At 56.2% G+C, this 16,952-nt stretch overlaps 1 protein-coding gene across 2 annotated transcripts; it reads right to left on the reverse strand.

Annotated features, from left to right (window-relative positions):
* Nucleotides 1-2,204: 2,204 nt before the first annotated feature.
* CARNS1 (carnosine synthase 1) lies at nucleotides 2,205-15,455 on the reverse strand. Of its 2 annotated transcripts, none has more exons than XM_043970139.1 (10): nucleotides 14,655-15,455; nucleotides 13,607-13,676; nucleotides 11,340-11,616; nucleotides 10,911-11,000; nucleotides 9,535-10,022; nucleotides 8,128-8,332; nucleotides 7,425-7,489; nucleotides 6,340-6,571; nucleotides 5,451-5,731; nucleotides 2,205-4,119 (listed from the first exon to the last, which is right to left on the reverse strand). In XM_043970139.1, exons 1-10 carry the CDS (start codon nucleotides 15,134-15,136, stop codon nucleotides 2,893-2,895), a joined length of 3,417 nt encoding a protein of 1,138 aa, XP_043826074.1. In that variant the 5' UTR covers nucleotides 15,137-15,455; the 3' UTR covers nucleotides 2,205-2,892. The 2 variants fall into 2 exon arrangements, with proteins under 2 accessions (XP_043826074.1, XP_043826073.1); XM_043970138.1 differs by having other exon boundaries at nucleotides 13,607-13,625; nucleotides 14,655-15,258.
* Between the last annotated feature and the right edge of the window lie 1,497 nt (nucleotides 15,456-16,952).

Consider the following 16,952-nt stretch of genomic DNA (forward strand, 5'->3'; position numbering starts at 1 on the left):
CCGGGACCCTAGGCAAATCACTTCACTTTGCCTCTGTTTCTTCCTCTGTAAAATGAGCTGGGGAAGGAAATGGCAAATCACCCCAGTATCTCTGCCAAGAAATCCCCAAATGGGGTGTAGAGGAAGGACTGAAGAAGGGAGAAGCCTGAGGCAGGAGGATCAATTAGAAGGCTAAGGCAATAGTCCAGGCCAGTAGTAAGAGCTTACACTAAGCTCTGGCTGTGACTATAATAAGATGCCCTCCCCAGGTTAAACTCAACACCTCTAATCTCGTGTGGTTTTTGTTGTTCAATCGTGTCCCACTCTTCGTGATGCTCTCTGGGGTTTTCTTGGCAAAGCTCCTGGAGTGGTTTGCCATTTCCTTCTCCAGCTCATTTTGTAGATGAGGAAACTGAGGCAAACGGAGTGAAAGGACTTGCCCAGAGTCACACAGCTAGTGGGTGTCTGCAGCCAGTTTTGAACTCGGGTCTTCCTGACTCCAGGCTCGGTGCTCTATCCATGGAGTCATCACCAGGCTGCTAACTGAAGCCTTGGCCGATCGCCTCCCTCGGCCTCCTCTCGCCTCTGATTGGAGGTCTGGAGGGTCGACTACCAAACTCTTCCCGATGCCTCCAAATATAGCGGGCAGAGCCTGGGCTCCTCCAGCTGACTACAGTCTTCATCTGCTGCACTACCCTAGTTTCAACGGAAAGAAGATCCCCCGACCAAGGCAGTCCCTGGTCTTCCCCACCCCCAACCTTTCCTGCCTCCTATGTGTCTCTCCCCATTCTGGTGTAAGTTCTTTAAAGGCGGGGACTTTGTTTTGATTGATTGTATTACCAGAACTTCGCACAAGGGCAGCTAGTAGGCGCTTAATAAATGTTTGTTGGATTGGACCACTGGATTGGCTCCACTGCTACCCCGCTACTCAGATCACGAGCCTCAGGTCCCCCGCCCCCTCCCACAGATCATCCCAAAACCAGAGAAGGGACGTCATCCCTCCGCCAATGGCCAGTCCAACTCCCTAAGCAATCTTCGCTCCACCCACTCCCCGCCCCGGAAGCAGAAAGTGGGCTGGCGCTGTACACAGAGCTCTGGGAGACGCTGAGAATCGCGGCCAGACTCGGAGACCTTCACAGCGACTTTATTTACCAGGAACTCTTCGAGTGTTACAGTGAGAGAATCAAAATATCCCAAACAAACACGTTGGCGCAGGCGCAGTGGTCCGCCCGGTCCCTGGCCGGCTTGTGGACTCCCTCGGTGACTTTTCTGCTGGGAGCGTTGCCAAGGAAGGGGTGTCGTCATGGAGCCCTAAGTCCCGAGGAGGAAATTGCTTAAAGGGGGCGCCACCGAGTTTGCTGCGAACCCAGAACTAGAGGGGCAGGCAGCAAGCAGGGCCCTCCAGAAAAGACGAGAGGGCAACTTAGTCACCCCGAGCTAGGAGGCCCAGCTATGTTCCTAGTTAGCTTGGCGTGTGGGCCAAGTCTCTGTCCCTCTCTGGACAGTTTCTCCATCTGCAAAGTGAGACGGTTGGATTAGATGCTCTGGTGGGTCCATTCCTGCTGTCCTGTCTGTGCCCAGCCTTAGACCCTGGGCTAGCCCCCTTCCCTTCTGAGCCTCATGGTAAAATGAGGGGATTGAGTGGGACCTACTTCCACCTTAGGACTTTGGATTCTCTTTGGGTGAGGTTGGTTCTCGTAGGGCCTCTGCAGCCCTAAGTGGGTTTTTAGTGGGGAGCTGTGATGGTCTCAGTGGGCAGCCAAGTCACTAACATTGGGATGGAAGGCCTGACCTAAGGGCAAGACATACTAGGGGGAGAGGCTAGTGTGGGGGCTGCTAAAGCTGGGGATTTCTGCGATGGCTGAAGAAAGCAGGTCCCCCGAAAGTACCCACTGCCTTGTTAGCACAGCGGCTGAGGCCTGTGTAGGGGGAAAAGCTAGCTCCGGGTTTCTGACCTTAGTCACCGACAGCTGTGGAGTTTTCCCCAAGCACACCCAGTGGTTTAGGGGCCATCGCCACCCTCCTCCTAGAGCCCCCTCGCTGTCAGAGACACATCTCTGCCAGGGGAAGGGCAGCTTCACGTGAGATTGATGATTCCTGGCCAGTACCCCTCCTAGGGCCCCAGTGAGAATTGCAGCTGTGGAAGACTGTCATGGAGAGTTGCTGTTTTGTTGGGTGGAAGGGATAGGAGGAGGGGAAGAGAAGAGTGATCGCTGATCTGGCCTTGGGGATGTGAAAGGGGTGGAGCAGGGGGCATTCATTCCAGCCAGCAGGGAGGAAAGAGGTAAAGGCAGCTCCAGATCGGAGAGGCTGACTTTCTCTCCTAGCAGAAGCATTGGGCGCCTCAGGCCCTAGGAGAGACTGGGTTAGAAGGACAGGAAGGGCCTAGAGAGGGTGAGGGGTGGGATGGTACAGTGGGGGAGGGGGCGGGCCAGGCCGAGAGGCTGCTGGGAGAGGGGTGATGGGTTCAAGGCCTGGCTCCTGCACCCCTGGGGCCTTGGGCAGTTGCCTATCCCCTGGTAGAGCTCTTGAAAGGGAAATAGAAGGGGTGGGAGTGGATCTGAAAAGTGCCTCCCAACCTTTTCTCTAGAAGGCAAAGGTAGGGTTCGGCTTGGCCACAGAGCGGTCTCCTGATCCCCGCCAAGCTAAAGATGGGTAGGGGCAGGAACCCTCTCCCTCCTCGCTCTGGCTCCCAAACCTCGATATCCTCTCTTGGAAGCGCTGCTCCCGGCCTCCCGGCCACCTCATTCTCCGGGGGCGGGGGTCCCTCCTCTCCTTCCCAGGACAGGCAGATATCCTGGGACAGCTCCTCTTTCCTCTCCGCTCCCGGACAGCCTTACCTGGGACTCCACCCCCTCTTCCTGCCCAGCGCATGAAGGCCTGGCCCTAGGGCTCCTCCCCCTGCCCCCACTGCTATTTGAAATGAGACAAGAAATGGGCTACGGGGTAGTTTGGGGAGTCGATGCCCAGGCCCTGGCACAGCCCCAGCAGGCGCTGGCGGGCCTCGGTCGGGCTGCTGCCCGCACAGGCGATGCTGCAGTGCGGCTCCTCGTACTCTCCCGGCACCAACTCCTCCTCCAGCAGGTTGAGGCGGATGAGGCCCCGCTCGTGCAGGGCCTGGAGAGCCTCCCGACTAGCCGTGGAGCTCAGCGCCTGCAGGTGCTGCGACACCACACACATGACCCCCACCAGGTGGGTCCGGGCTCTGGGCTGGGCGGGCAGGGCGGGCGGGATGCCGCAGGCCACCATGGCGGCAGCCAGCAGCAAGTCGACCCCATACAGCTCCTGGATCCAGTCGCGCAGGTAGAAGCCGCCCATGCGGGGATTGATCTCGATCAGCCGCGGCCCCGCCACGGTCAGCTTCATCTCCACGTTGAAGACGCCGTCCAGCAGCCCACAGCCCAGGCAGCACTGGTAGGCGGCCTGGATCAGCTGGGCCTCCCGCTCCGGGGCCAGCCCCGTGGGCATGCAGGCTGCGGTCTCCGTGAAGCCCGGGAGGCGGGTGGGGCCGTTGTCTGAGACGAAGGCCCCCAGCAGCCTCCCTGAGAACATCACTACGTCTACGTCGTGCTCCGTGCCTGCCACGAACTCCATGAGCATCATGGCATTGCCCCAGCCCAGCCCGATGCCCGGGTGGTCGGCCTCCCCCTGCAGGTCCTGGGAGATCTTGGCGAAGTGGGCGCGGCACTGAGAGGCGTCCTCCACCAGCCGCACGCCCACCGCCCCGGCCCCAAACTCCAGTTTCATGACCCCGGGAAGGGGCACCACCCGAGCAGCCCGCTCCACGTCATCGGGCACCTCTAGCGGGCAGCAGGGCACCGCGTAGAGGGAAGGCGCGGGCCAGCGGGGGCCGCGGCACCGCAGCAGGTGAGACTGCGTCTGGCTCTTCCGCTTTGCCAGGCCCATGGCAGCTGGGGGGCAGCCGCGGAGGCCCAGCTCCTTGCACAGCAAGGATGTCAGTACCAGGCAGTCGTCCCAGTAGGAGAGGCAGCCATCCAACTGCAGGCCCCGAGCTCTAATCAGCTCTGCCAGGTGGCGGGCATTCTCCTCATCCCGCCGGTGCTCTGTCACATCAAAGTGGATGAAGGTCTGCACCAGTTGAGAGGCAAAATGGTTGGGATCGGACTCTACCAGGTGTAGCTGTGAGAACAGAGGATGGAGAGTGTGGCCTCCCCTGCCAGACCAGCCCCGCCTCATCCCTTCCCTACTGGGCAGAATTCCTGTGAAGCCTGGAATTCTGTACCTCCCTGGGCAGTGCATAGAGCCCTGGGCCTGTGGTCAGGAAGCCCTGAGCTCAAGTTCCGCCTCAGCTGTGTGACCCTGGACAAGTCACTTAACCTCTGGTTGCCTCAGTTTTCTCATCTGTAAAATGGGGGTAATAATACCACCTACCTCCCTGGGTTGTAGTGAGGATCAAATGAGATAATATTTGTAAAGCGCTTAGCACAGTGCCTGGCACATAGTAGGCCCTTAATAAATGGCTGTTTCCCTCCTTTCTTCCTTCCTGGAAGCCATGACATACAAGGATTGTTTGAAGGAACTGGGCATGTGAAGGATGAAGAAGAGAAGAGAAGGCTTGGGTGGGTGAGGAGGATTCTGGGCTTTGAAGGATCAGCCTTAGGCAAAGTGGGCTAGACTTGCCCTGCTGGGCCTCGGAGAGGTGAACTGGCAGCTATCGGGAGGGGTGGCAGTGAGCTAGATTGGAGCTCAGAGAGGCCTGAGCAGAGGGGCTGCTGCAGGAAGTAGGGAGTTCCCCAGCACTGGAGGTCTACCAGCAGAGACTGGAGGAGCCCTCGGGAGATGCAGAGGAAAGTCCTGTTCAGGAGGGGTTAGACCCAGACGGCTTTGAGGCTACTTCTCCATGTGAAGCTCTAGAAGCCCTGGGACTCGATCTTTCCAGCATCGTTATTATCATGACCCTCAAAGGCCAAGCTAAAGGCTCAATTCCCCCAGGCTTCTCCTTCAGAATGCCTGCTCAGTGTCCTAGCAAGACCCGGCTGTGGGAAGACTCTCCCTAACTTGACCATGAGTTCCCCAGAGTCAAGAACCGCCTTATGTGGTTAGGCCACATAGGAGGCCTCCTTCGGGCCTGCCTGCTGGGACCCACCTCCTGCCCGTCTGTAAAATGAGAGGGGGTAGATCGGAATTTGTGAATGGACGAATGAGGGGAAGAACCATCCTTGAGGCCACGCAAAACCAGGGGCCCAGATGTCAAACTGAAGGGAAGATCCATTGGACAGTTCCCTTTCTCTTGGTCCCGCCCACAATGGATCAGCCACGCCCCGTGCCCAAGGCTCCCCGGTCCTCCCTCCTTGCACCTGTATAGACCTAGTTTCAGCACCTCCCCGCCTCCCCCCCCAGCCTCTCTCTCCTAGGGCGCCCTACCTGTAACGACCCTGGCTCTGACCACGCCCCCACGCTCAGGCCTTCCCTCTATTGGCTCGACACTTGCACGGGCCCCGCCCCCTCACCTTGAGCCCGTAGTCCCGGGCCGCCTCCCATACGAACTTCTTGCTGTAACCACCGGCGCCCACCACCAGCAGGTGCTTGCCCTCCATGAGGTGGCGCGCCGAGCGACGCAGCATGGTCTCCACCAGGGGCCCCGCGGCCGCCCACTGGGAACACCGGCCCCGCCGGGCCCACTGTCCCTCCAGAAGCCCGCAGGCTTCCAGGCACAGGCAGCTATTAAGCTCCAGGAGCACCGGGCTCAGTGAGCCTCCGGGGCCCACGGGCGTCAGCGCCAAGTCCACACCTGCTGGGACGAAAAGGAACCAGGGCTCAGCGAGGCGAGGCCGCCCTGAATCACCCCCAGGCCCGAAGGTCCTGGCCCTTGACGGCTCCTGGGGCAGCTCAGTGTGGGGCACAGAGGCCTGGCCCCTGAGGGCTTGAGACCTGGGAGTCTTGGGCCTAGACGTCACCAGAGGTAGTCGGGAGGCCAACGGGGGGCGCAGAGGGCACCGACTCCTGGGACTGGGACAACCCTGGGAGTCTGGGACCCGCTGCTCCTGGGGCTGCCGGGAGCCCTATAGCCTTCCTCATGGCTATCCCTGGGGGTGCAGAGGCCTGCCCCCACCCCACCCCACCCCACCCCCGCCCAGGTCTGGGAGTCCCAGGTGTACGTTGGCGGCCCGCAGATCTCACTTCGTCCCCTCCCCAACGTGCGTGCCTAGAGGCGGAGGGTTCCGGACCTGGGCCCCTGGGGAAGGGCCTGGAACCACTGGGACCGGGTCTCCCCAAAGCTGCTGCCTGGAAACAGGCGACCAGGAGCTCAGTGGTTAGGGGACCGGGGCTGGGTGTGAAGTTCCCATTTCCCCCAACTCTCCGCAGCTCTGGGCCGGGATCCAAAGGCCCGGGACTCACCGAGGATGTCTGTCTGCGCTTGGCGCCCGCCTCGCTGCTCAGGCGTCAGCGAGGCCTCGAACTCTATCACCGCTCCCAGAGCAGCTTCGGCTGCCTGCTGCACGCGGCGCCGCAGAGCTTCCACGGCGGCTGGCTCTCTCAGCCCGAATGCGGCCAGGGCAGTGTCCAGGCTCTGCGTCAGGGCGACCTGGTGCCTCAGGGGCTGCTCCGGACGGCCCACGCTGCACACCATCTGGGTGCCGGACAGGGGCCGCAGTCAGCCCTCTCCTCATCCCCCCAAAGGGCCCTGCTATCCCCAGCCAGCCCCTGTCCTCCCAGTGCCCACCATCAAGCTGGGAGCTGGACATACAGAGTCAAAGTGGGATGAGGGTCTGGGCTATGAGTCCTTTGCTCTCCCTCATTCTTTCTCCAGAAACCTTCAATGGCTCCCCATTGCCCAGCGAATAAATCCTTCACATGGCATTCAAGGCCTGTGGGTCTGGTCCCAATGTCCCTTCCTGACTTTCTCCTTCCCAGGTCCTTCCCTAAGAGAGCTCTGTGGTCATGCTGGTCTTCATTCTGTTCTAGCACATGAGGCAGACCACTTGACCCTGCTCCATTTCCCGGTAAAATGAGGAAGTTGGCCCAATAACGGTTCTGTTCCAGCACTCCCTGCTGTCCACCTACCTGGATTCTACCCATTCTGCTAGGCCCACCTCCTGCCACAAATCTATTGTGACTACTGAAGTCCACACCAAGCCTCACAAATTAAGAGGGTCTCTACCTTAGCAATCATCTAAGCCAAATTCCTTGTTTACCGAGGGGGACAGTGAAGCATAGAGACCTCTTGGCACGGAGATGAAGCCAGGTCCTCTGGACAGAGAAGGTAGGCCTCGCTCTGGGGTCAGGGGATCTGGGTTCAAATCCTCCCTTAGAGGCTCACCTCCAGAAGCTTCTTCCTGTCCCCCTTCCCCACCCCAGCTGCCCTGAGTGAGCCTGCTTAGACCTGGAGGACAGTCAGCCATAGGCTGATCCCTGGGTCCTTTGAAAGGCTGGAGAATGCTGGGATCCCTCTGTATCCCCATGGGCAGGCTCCCCTTCCTTACCTGGCTCATCATAGGCCGATCACCCTGGGTCCTGCACACGACAGCACAAGCCCGAATGGCCAGCTCTGGCAGAAACAAGAGGACGGATCATAAATGATAGCATCGAGATTAGGGTTGGGGTTGGGTTGGCTGCAAAGTGCTTTGCGCACCTCTCGGGTGATCCCCACGGTGGCCCAAGAGGCCAGTCAGATGCTTGTTTTCTTCTTCCTGTTTGGACCCGAACTTTTTATTGTTGCTTTTGTTTGGGTAAATGGAATTCCTGGTGTGAGAGAGTGGCCTGAGACCCTCAGTGAGCTGTCCAAATTCTGGGGCTGGTGTGTGCTGGGGGCAGGCTCAGAACCCAGGTCTTTCTGACTCCAAGGCTCCATCTCCTCACTGCACTGCCTCTCAAGCAACTGTTATCCCCATTTTGCAGATAAGGAAACTGAGGCTCTTGGAGCTATAGTGATTTGTCCAGGACCCTAGCAGCTAGTAAGTGTCTGAAGTGAGATTTGAACCCAGACCTCTATGGACTACAGCATAGGTATTCACAATCCTGGGATTGAGGAAAATGAAGCCCAGGACCAGAGTTAGAAAGTGGGAGGCCTTTGGATTCTGTGGCCAGGGCCTTTCCAGCTGTATGAAGCTGGCTTGGAGAAGGGGTGGGTGTGAGAGCCTGGGGACTGAGAGGGGAAGGAGTAAGCTCTCTGGAGGGGGCTCTTACCTGGCTGGGGAGTGAGGCTCCCAGGGACATCAGAATGCTGGATCTGGGCTGGAGGACACACGGCCTCCACGAGCACACTCTCCTCTTCCTCCAGCTTCTCTAAGAGGGCCAGCACAGCCTGTATCACAGCCCCTGGTTCTGCCCTGGGATGCAGGCTCATGGCCTGGGACCCACGCCAGCGCCAGCCCCCAGGCTTTACTGCCACCTGGGGAGGCAGATGGGCATGAGGGAAGGGCCTAGACCTCCTTCCCACCCTCCCTGGCTCCCTCCATCTTTCCCTCAGTGAGCCCTGGCAAAACCCAACAGTACTGATAACAACTGACATGGGACACCCAGAGCTGGAGGGGACCTCAGAAGCCCTCTAGCCTAACCCCTTCATTTTACAGATGAGGAAACTGAGTCTTAGAGAAGTTAGGTGACTTGCCCAAGGTCCCACCAATAAGTGGCAGAGTCAGGATTTGAACCCAGATCTTGGGGCTCCTCTGTACCACAACACTTTGCTGTGTCAGCTTATCTGAGCCTCAATAACCACAGGAGGAAGGTCCCAAAGGTGTTGTTAGCCTCATTTTACAGAGGAAGCAACTGAGGCTCAGGGAGGTTGTATCCTGCCTAATGTTCTCTAGCCCACAAGTAGAAGTGGTGAGATTTGAACTCAAGTCTTGCTGACTTCCCATCCAGCATTCTCTCCACTGTTCTAGACTGCCTTCCCCATATGGTTATGACAGCTGCTAATTGGCGATCATTCCATATATTTCTCCGCCAGTTGCCATGGCTTCTGGACACTGGAAGGTTCAGAAACTGCCGCCCTCCTGAGAACCCTGGGAATCCCATCTCTGTACGCTCAAGGCCCTCAGCTCGAGGTATCAGTTTAGATCTTTGGGAGCATTTCAAGTTCATCTGCTTTTCTCGAGTCCTCACCGCCCTCCGAAGACACAGGGAGGACAGGTCAGAAGCTCATAAACCTAGGTCTGGGAAAGGCCTAGCCTTCCATTTTACAGGTCAGGAAACGGAGGCCTCCAGAGGTGGAGGGACTTTTCACTGGCTGCCTCCCAAGTCTTGGACCCACCCCTTGCTCACCTTCTGCAGAATCTTTCCCCCACCCCGCCCCCCACCCTTGGAGTGACCTCTCATCCATTCTGTATTCATCTTGTACATACATAATTTTACACATGTTGTCTCCGCATTATACTGGGAGCTCCTTGAGAGTAGAGACCCTGTCTTCTCCTTTCTTCTCATCCCCATTTGGCACTTAATGCAAACTCATGGTTTGATTGGTGTGCCTGAAGTCACTCCAAAGTCAAGGTCTCCGGACTCTCAACCCAAGGCTATTTCTACCACACATTCTCTCCACACACACTCCCCAAAGTTAGTTCTCCCTCCTCACCCGATCCCCAGAGCCCTCGATACCTGCTGGGCCTCTTCCAGGGCTCCAAGGCGGAGAAAGGTCTCCACTTCCTCTTCCACCAGCCCCTCCTGCCCCTCCTTGTCACTGAGCTCCACCCACCGAAGACTCTGGGCCCACACCTGGCCCCGAAGCTGCTGGGAGGGCTTGTATGTCAAGGCCAGGGTGGCAGGCACAGCCACCTTGTCGCCCTGGGCCAGAAGCTGCCTGGTAAGTAGCCGGTCCTCCAGAAGGCGGGCTAGCTCTGCTGAGCTCCCTGTGGGGCAGCCCAAATCCCTGCTCAGCTCTGCCACCTCTCGGCCTCGGCCAGCCCTCGGTCCCAACTCCCCTAGGAAGTAGGTGACCCGCCGTGGTGGGGCAAACTCCTCCAGGAAGGTGAGCCCCCCTGGATGGAATGTCACAGCTTTCAACACCAGAAGGGCGAATTCCCCTGGCCTTCCAGCCATGGGCACTTTGGTCAGCCAGGATGGAGATAGACACAAGAGCAGGTTTCCTGGGAGTAAAGGAAAGGGAGAAATGATGGTAGGGAGGGGCAAGGGAGGGGCTGTCAACATACATTCTGGTGGGGAAAGACTTTATTTATTTATTTATTTTTGGTGAGGCAATTGGGGTTAAGTGACTTGCCCAGGGTCACACAGCTAGTAAGTGTTAAGTGTCTGAGGTCGGATTTGAACTCAGGTACTCCTGACTCCAGGGCCGGTGCTTTATCCACTGCGCCATCTAGCTGCCCCTGGGGAAAGACTTTAGAAATTCTCGAAGCCAACTCCTTCCTTTTACAGAAGGGAAAACTGAGACTTGTTCAAGGTCACACAGCACACATTCAGGCCAATGCCTCTTCCTGTCAACCCCAGGACATTCTTTCTCTATCTTGTCTGGGGAACAGGGATTGGGTTTTGCCTTTCTTTATATTCCCAACACTCAGCAGAGTGCTTGGTACACAGCAGCTGCTTCATAAATCTTTGTTGACCGGCTAGCAGAGCTTGCATTTGTATCCAAGCTCTCTGCCTCAGAACCTTTGGAACCTCGGAACCTCAGCAGGCTTGGAGGAGGGGAAAGGCATGCCGGCTGGGGGCCCTGCAGTCCCTTTGTACAGCCCCCCTTTCAGTAATGCCTCCCTGATTTCCATCATCACCAGCGTGCCCCCCCACCCACCCAGAGGAGGAATCCCCAGCTGTCTGGTCAGGAATGTCTAACAGCTGCTTGGCTCGGGTATTTGGGACAAGACTGGGGCCTGGCTCTGCCTGCCCTTTCCATAGGTCAGCTTCACCATGTGGGGAGTGGGGTGAGGGAAGGAAAGGGATGGGGGTGGGGACCTGAGGATGAAAAGGCTCCTTGCAGAGCTACCCAGCCTGAGCCTGTAGTCCCTGGACCATTCCCTCACCTGGGCTCTGTGCCCCACCCTCCAGCAGCACAGAGAAGAAGGAACTGGGGGACCCCAACACACACATGGTCACCTCCACCCCTGGGCAGCCTGGGGAGAAAAGAAAGAAGAGAACGGCACTCTCTGGTTGCTCCCCTTCTGTGACCCACCCGTGCCCCCCAGCCAGCCTCCCCCACTCTGCTGGTGCTGTCCTCACCAGTCCTCTTCCTAAGAGGTTCCCACATCACTATGGGAAGGTGACAGAGAAGGACTGAGGCTATAGCAGTAAACAGGGCACAAGCTCCAATTCTGTGGGCACTGCCCCTGCCCCTGCTGCCTGGCTCCCCGTCAGCCTGGCTCTGTCCCGCTTTTTGTGTCTCACACAAATTGTGGGCTGATGGCAGCTCTCCTGCCCCCCACCCCCACCCCACCTGGGCTTGGGAGGCTTACCTGGGTGAGGCTGTAGGGTGCGGTCCACAGTTTCAGGCAGTCCTGCCTGCTGCAAACAGCTCTGTAACAGGTTGTAGTGGAAGATGGTCCACGCTCGGGCCACGCCCTCTTCGGGGGCACTCTTACAGGTCAGATTGACATCCTGGTGCCAGGAACCCAGGAGGGGTCCTCTGGGGGGCAGCTCTGGGCTCCCGTGCTGTTCCCCATTCCCTTCTTCCTCTGGGTCCTTGAAAGCCACGGGGTGGGCCAGCTCTGGGCGCAGCTGATCTAGGGAGAGCTTCATGGGAAGAGGTTCAGGTTGGGCAGGAGGGGGAAGGGAGAGGCAGAATATGGGGATCCAAGGATAGAGGAGATCTTGGGGGATACCTAGGAGGATATTGATCAGGATTTGGGAAGGGGAGCATCAGATGGGTGATGGAGGATCCAGGAGGGGGACCGGATGGGCAGATGAAGCCTTCAAACATTTATTAGGCACCTACTGTATGCAGGGCCTGAGCTGAGGCTAGGGGCATACAAAGGTGCTATCTAGGATCAGAGCAGGGCTGGAAGGGAGTCAACCCTATTATTTTATAGGGAAGGTAACAGCACAGAGTAGGGCCTCACCCACACAGGTGGTGAGAGGGCACAAGAAGAATGGGCCCAAAGAGAGGACTCTGCCTTTCATCTTGAGAGGGTGGTGACCTCTCAAGGGAAAAGGGTACTTGAAAGGTGAGATGCCTGAGACCATTGCTGGTTTCCCCCCAAAGGAAGATGGGCAGCTACGGAATACTTTGCAGAAAGGGTATTCCTTTTTTTGGGGGGGTTGTTAGTTTTTTTTTGGTGAGGCAATTGGGTTAAGTGACTTGCCCAAGGTCACACAGCTAGTTAAGTGTCAAGTGTCTGAGGCCAGATTTGAACTCAGATCCTCCTGAATCCAGGGCCGGTGCTTTATCGACTGTACCACCTAGCTGTCCCCAGAAAGGGTATTCCTACTCAATTTTGTGATTTGGTTTAGTTTTGTTTTTTAATTAAATTCAGGACATGTTTTACACCAAACTCAGGAGGACGTTTGGGTGGCTAGAGGCCTAGACTTAGAGGCAGTAAGACCTTGGCTCAAATCCTGTGATAGCTGGGGCAGAAGCCCCTCCCCATGTAAAGCTTCAGGCCCCGGCCCCTAGTTCTAGGCTAGTGAAGGACATTGCACTTGCAGTTCTGGCCCCACAACCTTGCCACTGTCGCTGACCTCAGCCAAACCACTTCCAGTTTCTGAGTGTCCATTTATTTCCTCCTCTATGAAATGAACACGTTGGACTCAGTGGCTTGCAAGGTTCCTCCAAGAGCTAGGTCCTGTGGTGAGGGGCAGGTCGGGGATTGACTTTGCCACCGAAATGTAAAGTCCACAAAGTCCTTTATAGGAAGGATCTCATTCAGTCTGGGGAAGTGGTGGTACCCTCATTTTACATATGAGGAAACTAAGGCTCAAGAGGGAAAGTGACTCGCTCAGGGTCATTCAGCTAGGATGAGTCAATGGCAGGATCTGAGATTTGAAGCCAGATCTCTCCACAGCCAAGCTCTTTGCTCCTCCCCGGGCACCCTGAGTAAGACATGGTGTTCCTGCTTGCAGCCTTGTGTACAGTGAGCCCCTGCTCAGAATAGTGTATTTGGCCCCAGAGGGCAGGACTAGAAGCAGTGGGTGCAACAGTCCAAGGCAGACCTGATAGCAGCAAACTCCCTGACAAAGGAAGCCAGTCTGAAAGGACTGCCTCATCAGGTAGTGAGTTCCCCACTCCTGGAAGTCTACAAGCAAAGACTGGATGGCTGCTTGTCAAAGGTGTGGTGTTGTGGGTATCTTTGTTAATCGATGAGTTGGGTAGAAGATTCTCAGGTCCTTCTCCCAACTGTGAAATCTTATGATTCTGTGAGTTAGGAGACAGGCCCCTCCTATCCTGCAGCTCTTGCTCACAGCTTGTGTGATGGAATGAACGTTCTCCCGCTTCAAATGACAAATGGGAACATTATGCTCTGCCCTGTTCCTCTTACAAGTGTCAGGAGGTTAATGGGAAAGAATGGAGCAAATGCTCTGCAGATAAGACACATTGGTCCCATCCTTCTTATGGTTTCTATTGGGGGAGATCGTTTTGAGGGCTCTGGGAGAAGAAAGTCTGGAGCTGGGCCCCAGCTGTGGGAGGAGAGGGGCCCCAAGGCCTGGGATCACCTTCAGTGCCTCAGAGTCCTGGGGCCTGGGGGAGGGGGCCAAGGAGGAGGGAGAGGGGAGAGAGTGAACTCACCATCTTGCAGAAGAAGAGGCTGAGTGAGAGAGAGAGGATTTCAGCAAGGTACGTGCAGCCCCTGGAGCTCCTGAGGAGCAGGAAGTAACGTCTCCCCCATCAGTCTGCCCAACTTTTCTCTCCCCCCTCCCCCTCTCCCGCTTGATTCCTCTCTCCCTGCCTGGCTCTGTGGCTCTCAAGGGTCTAGCTCTGGAGCAGACCCCAGAGAGGAGAGGCTGGGGAGAGCCGAGCCCCCACCAGCGTATGCGGCTGAGAGCTTGCTGGTGAGGACAGCAGGGACTCTCCCGGCACTAGAGCAGAGCAGCCAGGGGCTGGAAAAGAGAGGGTGGATGTGACCTGGACCAGCTCCCAGGGTGACTGGGAAAGGGTCAGTATAGCCACGGGTGAGTGGCTGCCAAAGGGCCTGGGATGGCACAAGCTTGATCCATCAGGAACCCAACCCAGACCATGCCACCCAAGGACCCCCAAATGCTGAAGCCCTGGCAATTCTCTGCCCAGATGCCAAGCCTGGGCCCAAAGAGTGGGCACAAGGCTCTTGAATCGAATCCCAGGACTACCGCTCAGCACTGGGGCCACCTCCAGGTAAAGCCTGACAGGGATTTTTCAAGGCTGAACTTAGGGTCAGAAATACTTTGAAGAGGACCGGTGCATCTAGGGGGTTGGGCACCAACTGTGACCTCAGAAAAATTGGAGCTAGGCTGCCATTCAGGATCTCTGGGTCCCCTGTTTGGCAAAGTCATAGACCTGAACCCAGGCTGCCTCAGGGTGCCTCGGTTACTGCTCTAAGTGGGGAAGCTGGAGGAGCAGAGGAGTTGGTCATGGGCTTCAGGGATAGGGGCCAGGCTGCCTCCTCCAAGAGACCCTAGCCTTGCTTTCTGGGCCCCAGGAAGGCTCCGCTCCCAAGCCTCCCCCACCTCCAGCCCCTGGACCCTGCCTCTTCCCAGCTGACCCCCCCCTCACCTCCGCCGCTCCCACCCCCTCCCTTTCTCGCCAGCCCCTAGGGGCGCCCACTCCCCAGCCCCGCGCAAGCAGGGGGCGCCGGGGGTACCTGGGTGAGCAGGGGGCGGCACGGCTCGTGGGCCTGGACTGGCCTGGGCTGCCCTGGGCTTGATACCAATGTCCGGGGATTAAAGGCGCCCGGGCTTTATATAGCTCTGACTTGGGGCATGCCCAGTGCCAGGAAAGGCGGGGAGGGCTCAGCCCCGCGGGGCTAGAGAGCAGGCGGGCGGGGCGACTGAGGAGGGCGGGGGCGCTCCCGAAGGAGCCAGGTGCGAGCACGTGAGACAGGCGAGAAGGGCCCAACAGAGGGCACAGACACCCCTGTGCCGATCCCTCCTCACCCCCACCCCGGCTTCTCTTCCTGACGCTCCTGGAGCTGGGGCAACGGAACAGCAGGTGGGGGCTCTGAGAGAGAGCAGCGCACGGACAGAGACGCACAGTGACAACTGCCTTGGAGACAAACCCCCGCCTTGGCTTAGATCGGGAGACGGGGACTCGCACAGAGATTGAGAAAAAGTTAGAGAAAGACATAGACAGAGGCAAAAAAAAAAAAGAGAGAGAGATCAAGAGACCTAGAAAAACAGGAGCAAAACAAGGACAGAAAGAAAGGGGGAGAGACAGAGAGACAAAGGAACAGAGAAAGAGAGAGACAAGGACAGAACACCACCAAAAAACAGATAAAATGGGGGGGGGGAGAGGGAAAGGGGAGAGAGCGAGAGCGAGAGAGCGAAAGAGCGAGGGAGAGCGAGCGAGAGATCGAGAGCGAGCGAGAGAGAGGAGGGGGAGAAGCAGAGGTACAGGGGAGAAATGCACAGATAGGAGAAGTAAGAAAGAAAAATAGCGACAGGAAACACAGCCAAAGAGAGACAGGAGGAGAGAAGGAGAGTGAGGGAGGGAGGGCTGAATCTGACACACTCTGATCTGTGGAGGGATCAGGCCAGGAGAGGGGAGAGGGAGAGACTGGTACAGACCCACCCTCCCCTCATCTTCCCTCCCCAGCCCCAAAGAGGGCCTCACATACGCAAAGGCATTGAAACAGAAACACATTGTTCAGGACAAGCAGAGCACACAGCCCAAGAGACAAGGCAGACTCCCACTCCCCATGGGCACAGCTATGGAAACCAGGTTCTGGCCAGAGGCCCACAGAGGCAACTCAGGGAGCCTGGCACAAACATGGTCACAAAGCCAGGACTGGAGGCCACGCCTTCTGCATCCCAGGCCAGAGCTCCTGCCTCTTTCAGAAAGCTATGTATGACAAAAAAGGAAAATGTGGGGTGTTGAAGGGGATGTGGGAAAACTGGGACACTAATGTACTGTTGGTGGAGTTGTGAATTGATCCAACCATTCTGGAGAGCAATTTGGAACTATGCCCAAAGGGCTATAGAACTGTGCATACCTTTGATCCAGCAAGGTTTATATCTCAAAGACATCCCCAAAAGGGGAAAGAACCTATATTTATAGCAGCTCTTTTTGTGGTGATTAAAATTGGAAATCAAAGGGATGCCCATCAGTTGGGGAATGGCTAAACAAGCTGTGGCATATAATTGTTGCTATAGGGAAAACAGGTTGGGTGTTGGAGTCCTTAGGAATTCCTCTTCAAAGAATTATACTCTCTCAAACACAAATTCCACAGCTTCTCCAAGATTTATTATTTTCTTTTTTTTGTCATACTAGCCAATCTGATAGGTGTCAGGTGGTACCTCAGAGTTGTTTTAATTTGCATTTCCCTAATCAATAGTGACTTAGAGCATTTTTTATATGGCAATAAATAGCTTTGGTTTCTTCATCAGAAAACTGCCTGTCCATATCCTTTGACCATTTCTCAATTGGGGAATGACTTGGATTCTTACAAATTTGATTTAGTTCCCAATATATTTTAGAGATGAGGCCTTTATCAGAAGTACTGGCTATAAAAATTGTTTCCCAGCTTTCTTCCTCCCTTCTAATTTTGGCTGCATTGCTTCTGTTTGTACAAAACCTTTTTAATTTAATGTAATCAAAATCATCCATTTTACATTTCATAATATTCTCTATCTCTTGTTTGGTCATAAACTGTTCTCCTTTCCAAAGATCTGAGAGGTAAACTATTCCTTCCTCTCCTAATTTACCTATGGTATCACCTTTTACGTCTAAATCATGGACTCTTTTTTAACCTTATTTTGGTATATTGTGTAAGATGTTGGTCTATGCCTAATTTCTGCTATACTATCTTCCAGTTTTCCCAGCAGTTTTTGTCAAATACTGAGTTCCTAACCCAGAAGCTGGAGTCTTTGGGTTTATCAAACAGTACATTACTAAAGTCATTTGCTACTGTGTCTCCTGTCGCACACAAATTCAATGAGAAGAA

The sequence above is a fragment of the Dromiciops gliroides genome, chromosome 6, assembly GCF_019393635.1.
Source record: "Dromiciops gliroides isolate mDroGli1 chromosome 6, mDroGli1.pri, whole genome shotgun sequence".
NCBI classification, from domain to species: domain Eukaryota; kingdom Metazoa; phylum Chordata; class Mammalia; order Microbiotheria; family Microbiotheriidae; genus Dromiciops; species Dromiciops gliroides.

Excerpts from the sequence above, each read along its gene's own strand:
- CARNS1 (XM_043970139.1), bottom strand. The coding sequence starts at position 15,136 with ATGTCTTTCTCTAACTTTTTCTCAATCTCTGTGCGAGTCCCCGTCTCC. Across the intron at positions 11,001-11,339 it reads CACCCTACAGCCTCACCCAG|GCTGCCCAGGGGTGGAGGTG; the intron begins GTAAGCCTCCCA and ends TTTTCTCCCCAG. Across the intron at positions 4,120-5,450 it reads CCCGGGACTACGGGCTCAAG|CTACACCTGGTAGAGTCCGA; the intron begins GTGAGGGGGCGG and ends CTGTTCTCACAG.